Source organism: Strongyloides ratti, assembly GCF_001040885.1.
Source record: "Strongyloides ratti genome assembly S_ratti_ED321, chromosome : 2".
Classification (NCBI taxonomy): Eukaryota; Metazoa; Nematoda; class Chromadorea; order Rhabditida; family Strongyloididae; genus Strongyloides; species Strongyloides ratti.
The window spans coordinates 3,295,772-3,317,476 of record NC_037308.1 but is presented as its reverse complement, the minus strand read 5'-3'; the positions used below and the strand labels follow the sequence as shown (position 1 = coordinate 3,317,476).

The window sequence follows — 21,705 nt, the reverse complement described above, 5'->3', positions numbered from 1 at the left end:
TTTTTTTTTATAATATAATATCATTTCTAATAATTGATTTAATTATATATTTATGTTAAATATGTAAAAATGAATGTAAATTTATTATAATAAATATTGTTAAAAAAATATAATTGTATTTTTTTTTAGAATTTAACAAAATATATTATTTTGATACTATTATTTTTTATCTAATATTAAGAAAGTTATATCTTTCATAAATTAAAAAAAAAAATGGCATTGCCGGAGTTAGCAAAAAAAGTTAAGCAAATTGCTTCACAACAATTGACTAATTTTAAGTCACTTCTTAATGGAAGGTCATTTGCTAAATTTAAGAAAAATTACCAATTAAAAGGTGAAATTGGTAGAGGTGGTTTTGGTATTGTATATCGTGGTATTAGAATATCTGATGAAATTCCTGTTGCTGTAAAATTTATTGAAAGAAGACATATAAGAGAATGGGGAAAATTAAATGATGAAAGAGTTCCTTTAGAAATAATGATGATTGCCAAAGCATCAAAATGTACTGGTGTCATTAAACTTCTAGATTGGTTTTCATTACCAGAAGGTTATCTTATTGTTATGGAACGACCATCACCATGTATGGATTTATTTGATTTTATTAAAAATCAACATCATTTAGATGAAGATGTAAGTTTAAAAAAAAATTTTTTTTACTTATTTATAATTAATTAAATTTTAAGGTTTCAAAATTTTTATTTAAACAAGTAGTACAAACTATTCATGAATGTTGTGAAAGAAAATTACTTCATAGAGATATTAAGGTAATAATTTTTTTTTTTTTGATTATATTATTAATATTTCTTAAATTATTGTAGGATGAAAATATTGTCATTGATTTAATGACTGGTGAAACACGTTTGATTGACTTCGGTGCAGCTGCAATCCTTAAAAAGTCACGTTATACAGATTTTCAAGGTACTGTTTACTTAAAGATAACTTAATAAAATTGTAATTATTGTGTAAAAATTAAAAAAAAAAAGTAATTATATTTGTTTTTTGTTTAAAAAAACGATATTTGTTCTCATTTTATTTTATTAGTTCTACTTTATTAAGTTTTATGTCAATGACTTTTAAAAAAAAAAAATTGTTTTTTAAAAATTTATTTATCTTATAGGTTAACTAAAAACTTGTTTTTTTTTAGGAACTAGATTGTACTGTCCTCCAGAATGGTTTTTACAATCATTGTATCTTGGAAAAGAGGCTGCTGTATGGTCATTAGGAGTTTTACTTTATAATATGTTAAATGGTAGATTACCATTTAGAAATGAAAAAGATATATGTACTTCACATCTTCTTGGTCCATTACCATATTATAATTCATTGTCAGATGATGTTAGAGATCTTATTGAAAGATGTCTTTGTTTTAATTATCAAAATAGAGCAACATTAGAAGATATATTATCACATCCATGGTTAGAGGAACCTATTAATACAAATTGGCTTGAATTTTCATGTGTATTAGCAATAAATAAATTATCTAAACAATCTGCTGAAGATTCTGGTAATGAAAATGAACATGAAGATGATATTTCATGTGAATCAACAAATTCTACAAAACAAAATAATATTGATAAAATTAAAATTGTTCCAAAAAGAACAAAAGTAACAGGAAAAAAAGTAGGTAGTGGTTTTGAAAGTGGAATGGGTAGTTCTGGAGAAAGTAACTGTTCATCTAAAAGAAGTGATTCTATAAAAATGGTAATAAGTAAAAATGAAAATAATGTATTAATTAATGATTTTAATTGTAATAGATATAAGGCACAAGAAACAGAAAATAATATTCTCCATCTGGATGAATGTAAAATTCCTCCATATAAACCTAGAAGTGTTAAGACAAGTGTTTTAAATTCTCCTGTCAAGAAGAAGATATCACTTTTGCCAATGAAAACCAGTGTTAAACAAAAGTTTTCTTTTGATTCTGGTAGAGGTTCACTAGGTAGTGCTGTTACATCACCATCTATTACTCCAGATGACTTATCTGTTGATGATAAATTGGTAAAATCAATTAGAAAATTTAATTTTGATGAAGATGATAATAATGAAGTTTTTGTTGTGTAAATGGAACGGGTATTAAAATATACAATATATGTATTATAAGGACATCAATAAAATGTTTTAAAATACTGTTCTGTATATAAATATATTTATGAATCCCTCACAAAAGAAAAATTGCAATGAAGCTACAAATTCGTATCATTACAAATGGGTGAAAAAAAAAAGTTGTAATGTAAATAATAGTGCAAAAATTAGTTTGTCTTGAGAGATTCTTTTTTTTTTTATAAACGACAAATATAATTTTAAATTAAGTTTAAAATATAATTTTTTAATATTATTTTATGAATCTATCATCAACTTCCCAAGATAAACTGCCCTAGTGCTTGAAACTTTTGCAAGTAAAATTTTTTAAATATATATACTTAAAAACTAAAATATTTATATATAAAAATTTTTATACATTATTTGACAAAAAGTAATGTTATAGTTTTTTAGTCATCTTCAAGAACGAATCCATTCAAAAAAATTGGTGATTTTTTTTTTTACAATTATTATTTTTAAACCTACATTAAAATTTTTATGTATATTTATGAAATTTGTTAAATTATTAACAACAATTATTATTTTTTTATGATAAAATAAAAAATATACTATTAAATTTTTATTTTATTATTATTATAATTTTTTTTTCTATTACTATTAAGTTGTATATTAATATAATTTGAAGAACTTTTAAAGTATTTTACATTTTATTTTGATTTTATAATAATACTTAAAAGTATACATGTAAATTAATAATTATTTATAAGAGTATAATTTTTATGTTATTTTATTAATTTCAAACAAACAAGGTTTTTGAATATAAAAATTTATTTTTTAGATGTACTTATATAGTAAATATTTTTTTTCTAATAAAAAGAATTTTTAATAAAAAAAAAAATATTTAAATTTAATCATGGTAATTATATATAAATGAGTATGTACTTTTATTTACTTTAATTTTTATAAATATTATTATGGATAGGAGTAAAGTATTATCTTCATCTTTAGAAGGTTGTAAATTTATTGTTCCTGATAATGAAAAAGGTTTTACTATTGGAATATTTGAATCATTTTTAAATGATCAAACAATTCAATTAAAGGTAGATGATGAAATAAGACAATTTCAAATTTCACAGGTAAATACTCCTAATAATGAAGCTAACAATGATTTCGATGATATTTGTAAAATGAATTCAATTAACCCAGCAACTTTATTTTTTAACATCAGAGATCGTTTTTTTAAAAATAAAATATTTACTTATATTTCAAATATTTTAATTGCAATGAATCCTTATCAAGAAATTAATAATTTATATACAAATGAAACAATGATAAAATATCATAATAATAGTTTTAATTCATTACCATCTCATATTTATGCAATTGTTAACAAAGCATTTAATGATATTAAAATTTGCAATAAAAATCAAACTATTATAATATGTGGTGAATCTGGATCTGGAAAAACAGAGAAACAAAAAGAAATTTTAAAATATATTTGTAATATTTGGGGTAATAATATTAAAGTCATACAAAAAAAAATACTATCTTCAAATTTAATAATAGAATCATTTGGTAATGCTATGACGACAAAAAATAAAAATAGTTCACGCTTTGGTAAATATATTATAATTAACTTTGACAATCAACATAAAATAACAGGTGGAAAAGTATTATACTATTTACTAGAAAGATCGAGAATTATTTATCAATCACAATATGAAAGAAATTATCATATATTTTATCAACTTATATCAGGAATGAATTATAAATGGAAAGAAGAATTTAACATACAAAAATTAGAGCAATTTGAATATTTATTAAAAGGGTATCAATCTTTTTTAAGTTATGAAAAAAATTGTATAATTGATGACATTTCTGATTATTATAAATTAATAGATGCTTTAAAAGAGATAGGATATAATGATAATAGCATTAAAGAAATATTTAAAATTTTATCTGGTATTCTTCATCTTGGAAATATAAAATTTAACCAACTAACAAATGATGAGGAATGTGAAATAGAAAATGAGGAATCACTTGAATTAGTATCAAAATTATTTGGATTTAATAAAAATTTATTTAAAAATGCATTAAAATGTAAAAAAATAAATTTTCTTGGAAATATTTTTGAGAAAGATCCAATATCAATTCAATTAAAATGTACAGAAATTAATAATGCTAGAGATGCTTTAGCAAAAAAAATCTATATCAACTTATTTGACAATATTGTATCATCAATTAATGATACAATTAAGGCAACATCAAATAATCATCGTTCATTAAGTGTACTTGATATAGCCGGTTTTGGTATGTTAACATGATTTATAATTATCAACATTTCTATTTTAGAATTTTATAAAAATAATTGTTTTGAACAATTTTGTATTAATTATAGTAATGAAAAATTACAAACTTTTTTTAATAAAATAATTTTTGCCAATGAACAAAAATTTTATGAAAAAGAAAATATAGATGTAGAAAAAATTTATTTTACAGATAATGTTGAATGTCTTCAATTATTTGACTCAAAACAAAATGGAATATTTACACTTCTTAATGAAGAGAGTCATCTTCCTAAACCATCATCAATACATTTTACAGATAATGTTTTTAAAAAAAATTATGAAAACAATTATCTAACATCAGGTAGAAAATATAATATGAAAGAATATAAAAATATTAAGGATGATGAAGGATTTCTTATTCATCATTATGCATATGATGTTTTTTATAATACAAAAAATTTTATTGAAAAAAATAATGATAATATTCATTCATCACTTGAAGATTTTTTACAAAAATCAACTAATACATATTTTAAAAAGCTTTTTTCTTTATCAAATATTAAAAAATATTCTAAACTTAATTCACCAACAATATCAACAACTTTTAGATATCAACTTGAAGAATTACTAAAAGAAATAGATAATTCTGGTGTACATTTTATAAAATGTATCAAGCCTAATGATTCAAATGAATGTAATACTTTTGATGCTAATAAAGTAATCAAACAACTTGAATATTCAGGAATAAATAATGTCTTAAATTTAATTAATGTTGGTTTTCCATATACCATTGACATTGATGAATTGTATCAAAAATATATAGTACATTTTAATTATTGGATAAAAAAAATAAATTGTAAATCATTTTTAATTTATTTTTTTAATGCCATTCAATTAGATAAAAGAAAATATAAATTTGGTATAACAAAAATATTTTTTAAAAATGAATATTATGAAATATTTTATAAATTAAAAAGTGATGAAGAAGTTATTTATTTTACAAAAAAAGTTAGATTTTATCTTAATAAATTAAAATGGAAAAAAGTTATTTCTTCAATTATTTTTACAATAAAAATATCTAAAATATTTCCATTAAAACACAAAGCAGCAATCATAATTCAGGCAAATGTTAAAGGTTTTTTATTAAGAAACAAAATTAAAAAGATACAAAGAATATACAATGAATTGGGTAATTTTTCAAAAATTCTTGATAAAGAAATGGAATTTATTAGAAATTTTAATTCAATCAAAAAATCAGATTTATGGAAACAAGCTAATCATATTTTTGTTCTTATAATTAATGCAAAAGGATGTTGTAAAGAATTAAATTGTAAAAAAATTCGATCTTTAATGAGAGATCGTAGTGAAATATCATCAAGAATTCTTAGTCTATCTTTAACAATACGAGATCTTAAATTAGAGCAAGAAACAAGTAATGACACAATTAATTTAAAAACTTTACAAAATGAAATTCCTAATATTTTTGAAGAAAAACAAAAATTTGCAAAAAAATATAAAAATTTAAAAGATATAATTAAAAAATTAAAGAATCAAAAGGATATTTATATATATAATATTAATGATTATGAACTTTTTGATGTAACTGAAATAGAAGAAAAGTTAAATGCAAAGTTAGAAGTGGTTGTTGAAGAAATTCCAGAATTTAAGGAAACCAAACAATTTGATAATAAAGATTTAATAAAGATGACTTTTCAAGAACTTAAAATAAATTTTGATACACTTATAGATAAAGAAAGAAAAGAACAATGTAAAAATGAAATAGAAAGAAGATATAGTCAATTAAAAAAATGGAAAAAAGCATAAAATAATATTTTAATTTATTTTGGCTAATTCAATGTCAAAATATTAAAATAATGAAAGTTTAAGGAAAGAGTAGAAAAACATATTATTATATTTAATTATAAAATTAGTTATTAATCACTTTAGTAAATTTGTTTGATTATATTGTCAAAATATAGTAAATTTTCATTTATTAAAATGGACTATTTTTAATACATACTCTACATCTTGATACACCATCTTTTAAACCTCCTGCTTTAAGTGTTTGAGGCATTGGTTTTCTAAATTCATTATTTGGAGATATAATAGATAACCAAAAACCGTGATTTGTAGCATAATAATTACAAGTTCCTTTACCATGACATTCAATAAATGGAACTGCATTAAATTCTTCTAAACACGATCCTGGTGATTCAAGTTTTTGTCCAGTACCAACTGCTCCAGCACCTGTATGCATAACAAATGAATATCCTTGATAATAACTAGACCATCCTCTTGGACATTCTGGAATTGTACGATCTTGAGAGTGAACTGCAATTATTTGTGTTGGTATTTCACAAACAGCACAACGTGAAATAAATGGTTGTATAGCAGATCCTGTCACTGGATTCATCATCTTTGTCATTGGATGTCCTGTAGATAACCAGAAAGAGTAGTCATTTCTTGAACTATAATGACAAACATTATTAACATTACAAAACATAAATGGAATTGTGCTGAATTTTTGTAAACATGATCCTGGTGATCCTAAATCTTGTCCTGATGGTCTTCCATTTCCTTGAAGATATAATAAAGAATAACCTTCCCATAATTTAGTTGCACCAGGTGGACATTTAGGTACTTGTGTTGATTGTGAATGTCTTGTAAAAGTAAATCCTCTAGAACCAGCAGGTCTTCCTCTTTGACCTGGTGGACCACTATATCCTGGGCTTCCTGGTTTTCCTTGTCTTCCCATTTCACCTGGAACACCACGATCTCCACTTTCTCCTCGAAGTCCTGGTATTCCTGGTATACCATCATTTCCTGGAATTCCTCTACTACCTGGTAATCCAGCTAAACCTGGTGGTCCTGGTAAACCTGTGTTTCCTGGTAATCCTGGATAACCTTTTTCTCCTGGATAACCTGGATTTCCAGGTGGACCTTGAGGTGAATGAACTCTAACATCATATGCTGCAGGTTGACCAGGCATACCTGGTAATCCAGGTAATCCATCTCTACCATCTTTACCAGGCATTCCTGGTAAACCATCATCTCCACGTTCTCCTTTTGGACCAATATCTCCTCTCATTCCTTGTATTCCATATGGACCAACTTCACCTGGATATCCAGGTAATCCATCTTTTCCTGGTTCTCCTGGAACACCTGGATATCCTGGAGTTCCATCTTCACCACGTTGTCCTGGTAATCCATCATTTCCTGGAAGGCCAGGTAAACCTTGATTTCCATCTCTACCATTTTTACCTGGTATTCCTGGTAATCCTTTTTCTCCTAAATAACCTGGTAAACCATCATCTCCTGGCATTCCATCTGCTCCTGGAAGACCTGGTAATCCATCATCACCACGTTCACCTGGTATTCCTGGTGGTCCTTGTAATCCATCAAGTCCTGGTGGTCCAGGGTAACCTGATTCTCCTGGTGGAGAAATAGAGTCATCACCTGGTAATCCTGGGAATCCATCAACACCACGTTCTCCAGGTAATCCTGGAGTACCATCACGTCCTTTTTTTCCTGGAATACCACTTACTCCTGGCTCTCCTGTATATCCAGGAACTCCTGGTAATCCATCTTCTCCTGAATCTCCACATTCGCCTTCTTCACCTGGTTTTCCATCAAATCCAGGTATTCCAGGTAATCCATCATCTCCTTTCAATCCTTTGTATCCTTTTTCTCCTTCTAATCCAGGATATCCTTGAGGTCCTGGTAAACCTGGTAGTCCTGGGAATCCAATTTCTCCCTTTTCACCCTTTCTACCAGATAATCCAGGTATTCCATCTTTTCCTCTAAATCCTGGTAAACCTTCATTTCCTGGTGGTCCAACTGGTCCAGGTATTCCTATATTTCCTGGCAATCCTGGTAAACCTGGAAGTCCATCTAAACCATCGAAACCAGGATCTCCTTGAATTCCTTTTTCACCGCGAGGTCCTGGAATACTCAATCCAGGTTCACCGATTTCTCCTGGGTATCCTGGTAATCCATCAAGACCACGTTGACCTTCTAAACCTTCAGCACCTGGGTAACCTGTATCTCCAGGAATACCTGGAAGTCCAGGTAATCCGGGATTACCACGTTCTCCTGGAATTCCATCAGCTCCATTGTCACCTGGCTCTCCTGGTAAACCTGGAACTCCAATTTTTCCTGGTCTACCTGGGAATCCATCCTCTCCTTGTTCTCCAGGTAGTCCAGGTAAACCTTCAACTCCTGGTTCTCCAATTGGTCCTTGTAATCCATCTGGTCCAGGATATCCATTATCACCTGGTAATCCTGGTGCTCCTGGAAAACCTGGTTCTCCAGCAGGACCACATTCACCTTCAACTCCTGGTACTCCCTCAGCTCCTGGTAGTCCTGGCCAACCATCATTTCCTCTTTCTCCATCACGTCCTCTTTTTCCTGGTATTCCGGCCAATCCTTTTTCACCTCTTTTTCCTGGTAATCCATGTTCTCCAGGTAATCCAGGGAAACCTTCTTTTCCAGGTAATCCATCAAATCCTGGTTCTCCAGGTGGACCTTGAGGTCCTGGATAACCATCTGAACCTGGTAGACCATCTGTTCCGCGTTCTCCTTTTGGTCCTGGTGCTCCAATAATTCCAGGTTGTGAAAATCCTGGTGGGCCTGGGAATCCTTTATCTCCAGGAAGACCTGGAAAACCGTCATGTCCTTTTTCTCCTGGAAATCCAGGCATTCCTGGCATACCATCCATTCCTGATTCACCACATTCACCTGGTTCTCCATCTCTTCCATTGTAACCAGGTAAACCTTGTGCACCCATTTCTCCTTTCATTCCAGGGAAACCTGGTCTTCCAGGTTCACCATCTCTGCCACGAACTTGGCCCATAAATGGTAATCCTGGTAAACCTTGTGGTCCTGGTAATCCTGGTCTACCTGCATCTCCTTTTTCACCTGGTAAACCGGGTAATCCTGGAGCTCCAGGAATAGAATCACCAATCTCACCTTCAGCACCTGCTAATCCTGGGAATCCATCACGTCCTTTTTTACCTGGAATTCCTGGTAATCCTTTTTCTCCTACCATTCCATCAGCTCCAGGTAATCCTGGTAAACCAGGTTGTCCTTCTAAACCTTCTGGTCCTGGAATTCCTGGATAACCTGGTGGTCCACGTTCTCCTTTTGGTCCTGGAAGACCAATTGGATTTTCAATAGGTCCAATGATATCTCCGGCTTCTCCTTTCAAACCTGGTAAACCTGGTAATCCTGGAAGACCTTCACTACCTGGCATTCCATCCAATCCTGGTCTTCCTGGTGTTCCAGATTCTCCTTTACGTCCTGGTAATCCAATTGGACCATCTGGTCCTGGAGGTCCAGGATATCCATCTACACCTGGGTAACCAGCATCTCCTTTTTCTCCAGGTGTACCATCTGGACAATATCCACAATCATCACCACGTTGTCCTTTTGATCCTGTTACACCTGGGTTTCCTGGTGTTCCTATTCTTCCAGGAGTTCCTGGAACTCCTGGTAAACCTGGCAAACCTTGTGGTCCTGTCTTCTTAACACCTGTTCCTGGGAATCCTTTTTGACCTGGGAAACCTGGATCACCAATTTCTCCTGGAATACCCATGAAACCATCAACTCCTGGCAATCCATCTCTTCCTGGTGGTCCTTGAATATCAAAACCAGGTAATCCCATTTCTCCTGGTAATCCTGGATATCCACAATCTCCTGGTTGTCCTGGTTGTCCAGCATATCCTGGGAATCCATCATCACCTCGATCTCCTTTTTCAGAATATCCTGGTAGTCCCATTTCTCCAGGTATTCCTGGTGGTCCTGGTTCACCAACTGGTCCTCTTGGACCTACTGGTCCTGGAGTTCCATCATTTCCTGTTTCTCCTTTAAAACCTGGTAAACCATCAAGTCCTTGTACACCTCTAGCTCCTGGTAATCCTTTTCCAATACCTAATTCTCCTTGTGGACCCATATCTCCTTCTGGACCTTGACGACCTGGATATCCTGGTTCTCCAGCACTACCTTTTTGTCCTGGCCATCCATCTAATCCTGGAATACCAGGTGATCCAATTTCTCCTTTGGAACCTGGAAGTCCTCTAATGCCTTCTTTACCTCTTTTTCCTCTACTTCCCATATCACCTGGATCTCCTTTTTGTCCTTTAAGACCTGGATAACCTGGTGGTCCATCAAATCCTGGATTTCCTGGTGGTCCAGTAGGACCATCTCTACCTTTTTCTCCTTTTATTCCAGAAATTCCTGGTGGACCTTGAACAACTTCAGTTTCTTCTGGTTGACTTCCAGCAGCAAATTCACCAGATTCTCCAGGTGGTCCTGGTGGACCCATAGCTCCTTTTTCTCCTTTTCTACCTGGTGTTCTAGCACCCATTTTTCCTTTTTCTCCTCTTGGTCCTGGAAATCCTGGTGGTCCATAATTTCCCATTTCTCCTTTTGAACCTTTTAATCCTGGTAATCCTGGAATACCTGGTCTTCCTGATTCTCCTGGAATACCTGGTGTACCACTTTCTCCTTTTCTACCAACTGAATTTACACCACCTTCACCTGGTATACCTGGAAATCCAGGTCTTCCAGGTTCTCCTAAGGGTCCACGTGGTCCTGGTGAACCAATTAATCCAGGAAAACCTGGAATACCATCGGTACCATTACAACCTGGAATACCTTGTTCTCCTTTTTGTCCAATAATTCCATCAAATCCTGGTAATCCTGGATGTCCAGGTGCTCCTGGTAATCCTCTATCACCTCTAACACCTTTTGGTCCCATATCACCAAAATCACCTTCAGATCCTACCATTCCTGGTGATCCCATTGGACCTTCAGGACCAGATTCACCTGGTGATCCTGGATATCCTCGTTCTCCAGAAAATCCTGGAACACCCTTAAATATGTATTATTTTTTTTATATATAAAATAATAAAAATAAAATACCTTTTCACCTTTGGTACCGGGACATATACATGGTGGTGCACATCCTTTACAAGCAGCACCATCAACGAAAGACGATTGTTTATAGGTAAATAATATGAAAGATATAAATAAGAAAGAATATTTCGCCCAAGCCAGCATCTTTTTCATGTACAATGAAGAAGAAGATCACAACTTGAGAATGCTGGCAGTTTCGTTATGTCTTCTAAAATAATATCTTAATTTATTATTATTTTTTTGATTATTTATTTGTATAATTTTATTTTTTTTATCTTATAAATAAATGGATTAAAATTATTTTTTTTTTATGTTATCTATAAATTATTTCTAAATATTTTATTTTAAAAAAAAAGAAAATTAAAAATATTTATAATTTATTAAATATTATAATTTTAAGGGCAAATTAATATAAAAGTTAAAAGGGTAAAGAATATAATATTATAATTGAGAAGGCATCTTAAAATGTTTCATTGTCTGTTGGCAATGTTATTTTTATAATTATAGTATAGATAATGTTGTGCCCAGATGTTAGAAAAAGTTAAAATAAAAATGTATAAGTTGTTGAAAAGACAATTAGTCTGTTACTTTAAACGTTTAATAAATATATATATATACACAAAAATATTACTATCTTTTAATATTTAATTTTCATTGACTGATGAGGTATCTTTAATAAGAATGATTTCATTTATTCAAAATAATGATATTTTAAGTTTGAGAGAGGAAAATGGATAGTTGTATGTGTGTAATAATTAGTGGAAAATTTTTGATAATAATGATTTTAGTAGAATGAAAAGGGATAGATAAAATATTAAGATTAAGATTTTGTTGGATAGTGTAAAGAAATTTGTTTCTTTTTGAATATTTAATGAGATATAAATATGTAAGCAAAACTTTTAGTGATTAAACTAAAAATTAATATATGATAATATACTATCTTTAAATGTTTAAGTAATTAAAAATGGTTAAGAATATGCTTTTAACTTTTTTATAAAAATTAAAAATGAATAAATATTTTACATATTATTGTAAATAAATTATTATGATTAAAATTACAGTGATTTATTTTAATAAATAATCATTCAAAATAGAAATAATTTTTAGAAATCAAGTTATCATTAAATATAGATAATAATCTCAATACATTAAAGACATCTGCCAAAATAAACAAAACAGTAAAATATATAAATACAAATCAAAAAGCATCCTGAGATACGATAATTTGACATTATATTATATTTTTTTCAAGAATACACCGCTACTCGTTTATAAATTACATATTTTTATCAGATATTTATATATTTTTCTATCAATATAATATTAAAAATATTACTACAAAATAATAAGAAAACGAATATTTATATAAATATATAACACTTACAACACATTCGTAATGTAAAGTTAATTGAGAGTAAAACCTTCTAATCGACTTTTACATTTAATCATTCTCTTCATTTCAAATAAAAAGAGCCTGGCCACATTTTTAGAAAGAGTGAGTTGATATCTTGCCACATTTACCTATTATCTTAAACTTGCATAACAAAAAAAAAAAGGTACTTCATTTTGATGATTCATTTCCAGTAGTCTACAAATAAAAATATGTACATCTGTTGATGGACAGATATTTTTACAAAAAGGCACCTTTTATTAAAAACTTCATATTTTATTTATATCTGTTTTAATAATAATAATAAAAGTAACTGAATATCCTTAAAACAGATCTCTCATTTTATATGGATTGTCAAATGATAAATTGTATTTAAAGAAATGATATTATAAACTTTTATGTTAAAAAACATTCATCTATCATATTAATTTTTTTTTTTTAAATTTTCTATTCATCAAAGAAATATATTCACTTTTTATTAAAAGAAAAAAGTTGTAAAGATTAATAAAAAAAAAAAAAGTAACTAAAATAGAATAATCAATTTACTTTATTGTGTAATTATTTAAAAAATTTAGCATTTATTTTAATTGTAATTTCTTGAGTAATTTAATTTACTTAACAATAAACAAATAATAATAACTGTTAACTTGTATGAATTTTAAAAATTATTGTACAATTGTTTTTATTTTTTAAATAAAAATCAAATCAAGTAATATAACTTTTTTAATAATAACAATAATATATAATTTGAATTTATTATTTTTAATTTAAAAAGTTTATATTTTTTCTTTTGTATCATATTGTGTAGATGGTTATTAAAAGTAAAAAAAGATGACAAATTATTATAATAAATAAATGATAATAATAAATAAAAATTATAATTTATAAACAAGATACACAATTAATTCTAACTTCAATTAATGTTTTCTTTTATACTAAGTATTTATTAAATATAATAGTATATGATAAAAGTAATCTTTCAACATAAGCATTTTTTATTGATGTATATCCACTTTTTTTTTATCTAATAGTATAAATTGTATAAAGAATTTTTTTTTTACATTTTGATTTATAAAATAAAGTACAATTGACATGATTAAATTTTCTTTATCACAGTTAGTAAAAATTTTTAATTTTAAAAATATATGTGTAAAGAATAATGTTTTAAAGTATTACCTTAACTATAAATTTTTCTTTTTTTTAAACTTATTATGTAGTATCTCATTAACTTTGAAGTTAGATTAAAGAACACAGTTATCTTTGATAAAATATTATCAATATACAAAATGTTATGTTATAATTATACAGATAAAAGAGGGTTATAACTATAAATTATGTGAAGTACATTATTGGTAGAGTCATCATGATGGGAATGAATTTTGTGTTATGACAAAGAAATTACAAATTTAAAAGTACAAAATTAAATTTATCATATAACATTTTTTATATGAAGTTTAATACATAAAAACTTGATCTTTATAATTTTTAATTTTTAACTAATTTTTTTTTTACCACGATGTTAAATTTAAATAATTTAACTGTTAACAATAATAATGATTGTACTTTTGAAAGAAATTTATCATCTTCTTTAATAACCAACAATAAAAATAATCAAGTAAGTTTAAATATTTTTTAATATTATTTATAATATCATATTTTTTTTTTATAAATTTAGAATAATATAACTTTATCAAATAATTCAGAAAATGAATTTATTCATTATCGTAATACAATTATAATATTATATTATAATACTTTAGTAAGAGAAAGGGATATTTTGAAGATTACAGGTTCTTATAAAGAAATTCCATTTACAATTGAATTATTGGAAAAAGAATTAAATAATTTAAAAAAATTTATTAATATTAATCCTCTCGATTACTTTTTACATCTTCCACCAAAACATGGATCAGTTAAAGTTGGATCAAGAAAAATTTTTATTCCTGTTGATAAATATCCCAAATATAATTTTATTGGAAGAATCCTTGGACCAAAAGGAGGAACAGCAAAAGAATTTGAAAATAGAACTGGTTGTAAAATAATGATAAGAGGTAAAGGATCTATGAAAGATAAATCAAAAGAAGGATTATTTATTGGTAAACCAAATTATCAACATTTAAATGAACCATTACATGTCTTACTTCAAACAGAAGATACTCTTAATCGAATTGATAAAAAATTAGACTATGCTGAAGAGGAACTTCAGAAGTTGATGTTTCCTATCAGTTGTATTCCTGATATCTTAAAAAGACCTGAATTTTTTGGTTTACATATTTCTAATAGAAAATTTTCTAGAAATGATTTTTTAATTAAAAAATTGTTGTTGTCGTCAAATGATTATACAAATTATCAAAGTGACATATGTCCTTCTAACTCATCTAATCCATACAATTTCTCAGATTTTGAAGCTTTGTATAATTCTTTAGAAAACAAAACTAATTAAACCAAATCTGTTTTAATATAGCTATTGATTTTAATTATCAATAACATACATGTTTGTTTAAATACTTTTTTTTATTCTTAAAATTAATTTTTTTTCTATAAAATTATGATTCAATTTTTTTTATAAGTGGTTTTTTTTTTAAGTTTGTTAAAGACAAAAAAATTAATACTAAATATATAATTGTTACCTTAGTGATAAGAAAATTTTAAATATAAATTATTTCTATCTTGAAGTTAGGGTATAATGAAACTACGCCTATTTATAAAGTTAACACAAGAAAGTCAATACTACGTTAATAGTAAGAGAAGTAGAAAATTTTCTATCATTGTATGTATTTTGCAATCTTTTTTGGATACTATCGAAAGATGTGTTTTCAATATTATTTGTAAAAATAAGAATACCCATTAAAAATTAAATGTTATAAAAAAAATTTATTATGGATAATATCAAAATTAACAATTTATTTTCAACTGTATTTTTATTCAGAATAATGAAAATTTTTGTTTTATTAAACTATTTTAATTTATAGTTTTAATGATTAAAAAGAATTGGATGATAAATAAAAAATTATAATAGTTAATATGAAATGAACATCTAACAAATTAATGAAGATTAAAACATTTGCATAATTTTTAAATTATTACTATATTAAAATAATGGTATGATATATGTATGTTAAACATATAGGTTGATTAAATATGCCTTAAGAAATCAAGAAATAGTTATATATTGCTTACTTTTTAATAAAAAACACTTTTTTTATAATGTCTCAATCAACGATAACATTATCAAATTGCTGTAAAATGAAAATATTAAATAAAAATTATTCTATTCTAAAACTTATTGAAAAAATAGAAAAATATGGTCATTTATTGGAAGAAAAAGATTTTAAACAATCTGAGATATTTATTAATATTAATCAAATTTCACAGGATCAATTTAAATATGGGTATGATCATTATCATCATTATTTACATACATATTGTCTTCGTGATTACCACTCATTTGACTACAATTTTCTTGAAGCCAAAGCTGACTATATTCGATTAAATTTTTTTGATGGTTCTTGTGTTGTAAGAAGGCAATTTTTAATACAACATTTTAATAAATTTTCCCAACGTTTATCTGATCCTGATTGCTGTAATGTTAGAGAGATAATGATTAATAATATTTCAATTTTTCATTTTCGTTGTGCACTTAAATACTACTATGCATTGAATGTTTCAATAAATTTACACAATGTTACTGAATTGTATCGTTTATGTGAGGAATTTAAAATTGAAGGATCTTTTAAGAAACAAGTTATAAATTATATTATAAAATATTTTTCAAAGATAACTAAAACACAAGGATTTTTTAAAAATCTTTATTTTTTTGAAAATGGAAGTTTAAGAATACTTTTACAAAATAAATCTGAAAATTGTTCTCAAGAAGATTATATAGATATTCATAGAATGATTGCTTTTAGTAAATGGAAGTTAGTTGGTGGATTTAATACAACAATATTAAATCCACTTCTTGTCAATAATTAATTTGTATATAAAATTTATATTATATATAATAAAGTATGATAAAAAATTATGCATTTTTATATTTTGACTACAAATATTTAATATATACCTTTTTATTTATTTTTTTTTAAATATAAGTTACTTTTTATAACTTTAAATGTTGTATTATATTTTAATTTTTTTTTACTTTAATTTTTTGTTAGAAAGTTTTAGATTTTTTAAAAAAATCAAGGAAAGTGTTTTTTGATTTAAATATTATTGTTATTTCTTATAATATTTAATTTATTTTAAATACTTTTTTATTAATATTTTAAAAAATATAATATATTAATAAAATTTGAAAAATAAATGAACAAATATTGTCATTTTATTCATAGTTGTATCTCTATTTTTTCCATTACTTTTTATATTAATTTATTTTAATAAAACTATTTCTATTGCAATTTTCAATTTTATTGTTGCTAGAAAATAATTGATTGAAAAAATTAGTTAAAAAAGTACACATTTTAACAATACAAAATTTTTATATTTTCTATTCTTAATTTATTTTATGGTTAAAAAAATAATTGAAACATATCTCAATAAAAAAGTTATACACTAATTAATGATTATAAGTTTAATATGATTAAAGCATTTTATAAATAATTGTTGTCATTTTCTGTTAAAAAGATTTTTTTAGAGTAGATTTATTTTGAAATTACTACAATTTTAATTTCAAAATTTTTTAGTAGCATATTAAAAATATTGACGTTTCTATAGTCTACTTAATATTTTTTTTCTTAATTTTAAAAATTATATAAATAATCATATGTATTTTCAAATTTTGATGGTATATTGACATCTAATTGTAATATTTTTGGCAAAAAAGCCCAACCAACTGGAAGTAATGGGCAATAAAAGTCATGTATAATAAAAATTAAAAATACTATATTATTAATTACATCTTTTGAAATGTTTTCCATATTTAAACCTTTGAAAATACTACGTAAATCGCTATCCAGCATTACAGCGTCTTTACCCAACAATTCTGAATATTTATCTAAACATATTTCTAAAGAATCTGGTATGGTTCCTGCTTGTATAAATCTTAATGAAAACAAATATGACATTAATGTTTTACAATTTTTTACCAAGTCATAGAAACGATAGTAAGGACCTTTTAATTGATAATGTATTAACCAATAGTTTAGACATTTCATATCAAAATTAATTGCTTTTTGAGTTTCTTTATTTGTAAATTTGATTTTAGAAAGATTTGCAGCTAAAACATTTATTGGCTCATGTATTTTAGAATCAAATGATATGAACCATCGCATCAATTCTTTTCTTATAGCCATTTCTTTTTTTGTAATTGAGTTTTCCGTAATATTTATTATAAAAAGTGTTTTGTTAATATTTAAATTAAATCTCGTAAGACTTTTATTAAAGTTTTTATCAATTTCAAAAAAATCAGCAATAAATACAGTGAAATCCGCTTTTCCAATAGTGTAATTGTTCATTGTATAACGTAATATATGTTCTTTATTATCTTTATCATATGCTGATTCAGATTCATACATATAAAATAGATCATATTTTTCTAAAATTTTGCTATCACTAAATGATGTATCAATAACCATACTTTCTTGATATTTTTTAAATAGTGCCTTATTCAAACTGGAATATTTTTCCACTAAATCTTTAATTGGACCATTTTTATTAGAATCCTTATTAGATGCAGTAAAAATAATAGAATTGGTTTTTGCATTAGAAATTTTTTCCAAAATATTTTTATCAGGTTTTTGTAAAAGATAACTTAAAAATTTAGCTTTTTGACTACTTTCTTCAGAAACAACAACGATTGTTGGTTTTTTCGACAAATTATTTGTATCTATCGTTTTTAATTTAAAAAGTTGTAAGATTAAATCGTTCTCTTGTAAACATTTCAATGTTTCTAAAATAAATGTAATGTAGATACAACTATTTTTAAATATTTCACAATCAGGTGGTACAAATCTACTTGTTATTTCTTTAATATTTTGATAATCACTTGTAGTTGTTTTTAAATCTTCTTTTTCCATTAAAGTTAAGAAAATATTATCTTTTTTATTTGAATTATTAAGATCGAAAATAGTTTCAAAATTAATTTTTAATTTGGGAAAATGTTTTGTATCGTGAAATTTTTTTTGTATTCTTTTAACATATCCATTAAGTGTATCACCTTCTACTATAAAAGCTGCTTTATGTGTACTCAAAGAAACACAAGTAAAATTAGATGCAGAAAAATTCATATCTACTATTTCATCATAATTTTCATATGCACTATAATTATCTAATTCACAGGCTAATTTTTTAGGTCTAACTTTTTTAATAGCCTTTGTTGCAACTTTTTCTGATTTTTCATTTTTATTACGTTCAAATAGTGAATCAATATTTAATTCTAAATTAACTTTTTTACGTTTTAAACATTCTTTATTTTCTTCAGAATTTTTGAGCTTCATATAAGTGTCATACTCTATCTTTCTCTTAATAAATTTAGAATAATCTGGTTTATCTGCGGCAACTGTTTTTTTTAATGATTTAACTGATTTAATTGATTTAACTTTTTTATTATCATTATTATTGGTTGAAGGCACATTGTTGACTGTTGAGTTCTGATTACCAAGAGATGATTTTCTTGTTACCTTGCTACTTGTGGCTTCTTTTTTTATTTTTTTTTTATTTTTGCCCATACACATTTTTTCAAAAAAAATTAAAGAATTAATATAAAATAATGTTCTTTTTAATGTTATTTAAACATTAAAATTTGTAAAATAACTATAATTTGAATATTAAACATTTTTTCAATAAAATTTATTTTTATTAAATAATTAATAATTTCCTTCAATTTAAGAATATATTTGTATTGTAAAACTTTTAAAAATTTGTGTATTCTTTTTTAAATGATGTATTATTAATAAAATTTGTTAAAAATAAAATATTTTAAAAAGTCAAATTTTTTATTTATTTTACTGACAACTAATAACACTTTTAAAAAAAAATAATAAAACACTTTTTTGTTATATAAATCTATCACTTTTTTATATGATTATGTTATGCGTTAAATATAATTCTTTATAATATATAAACAAGAAATAACCCGTAAACTTTTTTTACGATTTATAACTTTTTAATAAACTTTTCTGATACAAAAAAAATTGCCCTGATAGCAAAAATCATAACTATATTTTTAAAAGTTGCTTTCTATAGAGATATTGAAACAAAATATGTATATCTTGTAAAAAATTTATGAAATTTAAAAGTGACAAATAAGCAAAAAAAATTTATGAAAAATAATTTTCTTTACATTTTGGGTAATATGTCATTTTTATATCTTTTTCCGTACTTTGACTTATTAAAATTCTCTTCAAAATAATTTTTTTCAATGTGATGAAGGGAAGATGAATTATGTAGTTTTTGGTGTCTTCTAAAATGAAGTATATTTCATTACAAACAAATTTTTTGTTCTCGATATATAGACTAAAACTTAAAAAGTGCTATTGAAAGAAAGTTTTTAGAACATAAAATTTTATCTTTTAAACCTTTTTTTAAAATTAATTTTTTGAGAAAAATAAATAAAATGAGTCAGGAAAAAATTTTGGTTGTTTTATGAAATGGGATAACTTTTACCATAAAGAGATATTTCTTTCTTAAGATAATGTCAACTACTTGAATTTTTCAACATTTCAACTATTGCAACTAACAATTAAACTAATTTTTAAAGAAAACAATAATAGTATAATTCTTATTTATATAAATTAGCAATAAACTTTAATTAACTTATTATATTAATAATTAATCAATTAATAAAAGTTTTATAAAATTTTTTTGTTTTATCATTTTATTACTAATATCCCATAAATAATCCTATATCAACAGTATTTATTATAAAAAAATTTTGAAAGATAAAAAGTTCACAAAATTCAATAATATTATTTTAGATTATTGCAACATATACATTCAATTATTATAAAAAGAAAAAAAATAAAAAAAACAAACATTTAAAATAATCACAACGCTTACTTAAGATTATAAAAATAAATACCACAATTTTATTATGATTATAACAAAGATACAAGTAATTTTATTTTAGTTTATCTATATAAAAAATATTAATGCATAAAAATTTTATTACATTGTATATTTTATATACTCAAAAAATAAAAACATTTTACGAAATATAAAAATGATATTATTGTACATCAAATTAATATTTGTCATTTTATTATCACTATAATTAATTCTTTTAATTGTATTTCAACAACTTTTTAAAAATAAATAATTTTTTCGATTGTTATGATGAAGATATTCTTAGTACCAACATGGAAATTTAATTATTATTTTGATTGTACCGATGAAAACATTGAAAGATATTTGAAGATAAAAACATAATAGATAATAAATTTGATATTAATGAATATCTAGAACATCATGAAGTACTTTTTGTAAAAAACAAATTACAAAATGCTAAGCCGATACAAAAATCAATTTCCTGTACTTTCAAATTGTTCACAGTTAAATAAATTATTCAAAAAATATTATTAAAAAAATAGTTTACCTCATTAAATATAAATTAAAAATTTGTAAAAATATGAACATATAAAAGATATATTATAATTATATTATTAATAACCTATGTTTTGATTATACATTAATTTATGATGATGATAGCAATTATAATAAATTCATTTGAACAAAATAATAAGATGATTACTTAAAAAAACTACATTTATCAAAAAACAATTAAGGACAAATGGTGAAGCGTTAAATTAACAAAATTAGTGAATGTAACATTTTTTAGATATATCTTTGGAGCCATTTTTTTTATTGTAACAGTATCTATTACTTCTATTTATTAACGTCATAATAATTAGATACTTTTACATTAGGATCAAACTATTTAAATAAATTTAAAAAAAAAATAATTATTTTATTTATATAATTACTTTTAAATTTTAGTAACATTTAAAAAAAACAATTACTTAGAAAAATTCAACATAAATTGTGAATGTATAAATGTTTCAAGTGTACTACTATAACTTTACTAATAATTTCGTGTGTAAAAAATAACAAAAAACTTTAATTTCTAAACAACTTTAC

The 21,705-nt window shown here is 25.3% G+C and overlaps 6 protein-coding genes across 6 annotated transcripts; 4 read left to right on the top strand and 2 right to left on the bottom strand.

Moving 5' to 3' along the window:
* Window positions 1-213: 213 nt before the first annotated feature.
* On the top strand, window positions 214-2,061 carry SRAE_2000103700 (Serine/threonine-protein kinase pim-2; the record flags this gene model as incomplete). The annotated part of the gene is made up of 4 exons (XM_024651940.1): window positions 214-630; window positions 684-764; window positions 819-918; window positions 1,145-2,061. The coding sequence occupies 4 exons, from the start codon at window positions 214-216 to the stop codon at window positions 2,059-2,061; spliced, it is 1,515 nt and encodes a 504-aa protein (XP_024505567.1).
* Window positions 2,062-3,014: 953 nt separating this feature from the next.
* SRAE_2000103600 (Myosin heavy chain 95F) lies at window positions 3,015-6,152 on the top strand (the record flags this gene model as incomplete). The annotated part of the gene is made up of 2 exons (XM_024651939.1): window positions 3,015-4,350; window positions 4,393-6,152. 2 exons carry the CDS (start codon window positions 3,015-3,017, stop codon window positions 6,150-6,152), a joined length of 3,096 nt encoding a protein of 1,031 aa, XP_024505566.1.
* Window positions 6,153-6,321: 169 nt separating this feature from the next.
* On the bottom strand, window positions 6,322-11,396 carry SRAE_2000103500 (Collagen alpha-2(IV) chain; the record flags this gene model as incomplete). The annotated part of the gene is made up of 2 exons (XM_024651938.1): window positions 6,322-11,199; window positions 11,250-11,396. 2 exons carry the CDS (start codon window positions 11,394-11,396, stop codon window positions 6,322-6,324), a joined length of 5,025 nt encoding a protein of 1,674 aa, XP_024505565.1.
* A 2,753-nt stretch (window positions 11,397-14,149) lies between these two features.
* Window positions 14,150-15,076, top strand: SRAE_2000103400 (Protein quaking; the record flags this gene model as incomplete). The annotated part of the gene is made up of 2 exons (XM_024651937.1): window positions 14,150-14,248; window positions 14,309-15,076. The coding sequence occupies 2 exons, from the start codon at window positions 14,150-14,152 to the stop codon at window positions 15,074-15,076; spliced, it is 867 nt and encodes a 288-aa protein (XP_024505564.1).
* An 803-nt stretch (window positions 15,077-15,879) lies between these two features.
* SRAE_2000103300 (BTB/POZ fold domain-containing protein) lies at window positions 15,880-16,608 on the top strand (the record flags this gene model as incomplete). The annotated part of the gene is made up of 1 exon (XM_024651936.1): window positions 15,880-16,608. One exon carries the CDS (start codon window positions 15,880-15,882, stop codon window positions 16,606-16,608), a length of 729 nt encoding a protein of 242 aa, XP_024505563.1.
* Window positions 16,609-17,372: 764 nt separating this feature from the next.
* SRAE_2000103200 (Hypothetical protein) lies at window positions 17,373-19,304 on the bottom strand (the record flags this gene model as incomplete). Its single annotated transcript, XM_024651935.1, has 1 exon — window positions 17,373-19,304. The coding sequence occupies one exon, from the start codon at window positions 19,302-19,304 to the stop codon at window positions 17,373-17,375; it is 1,932 nt and encodes a 643-aa protein (XP_024505562.1).
* Window positions 19,305-21,705: the final 2,401 nt, after the last annotated feature.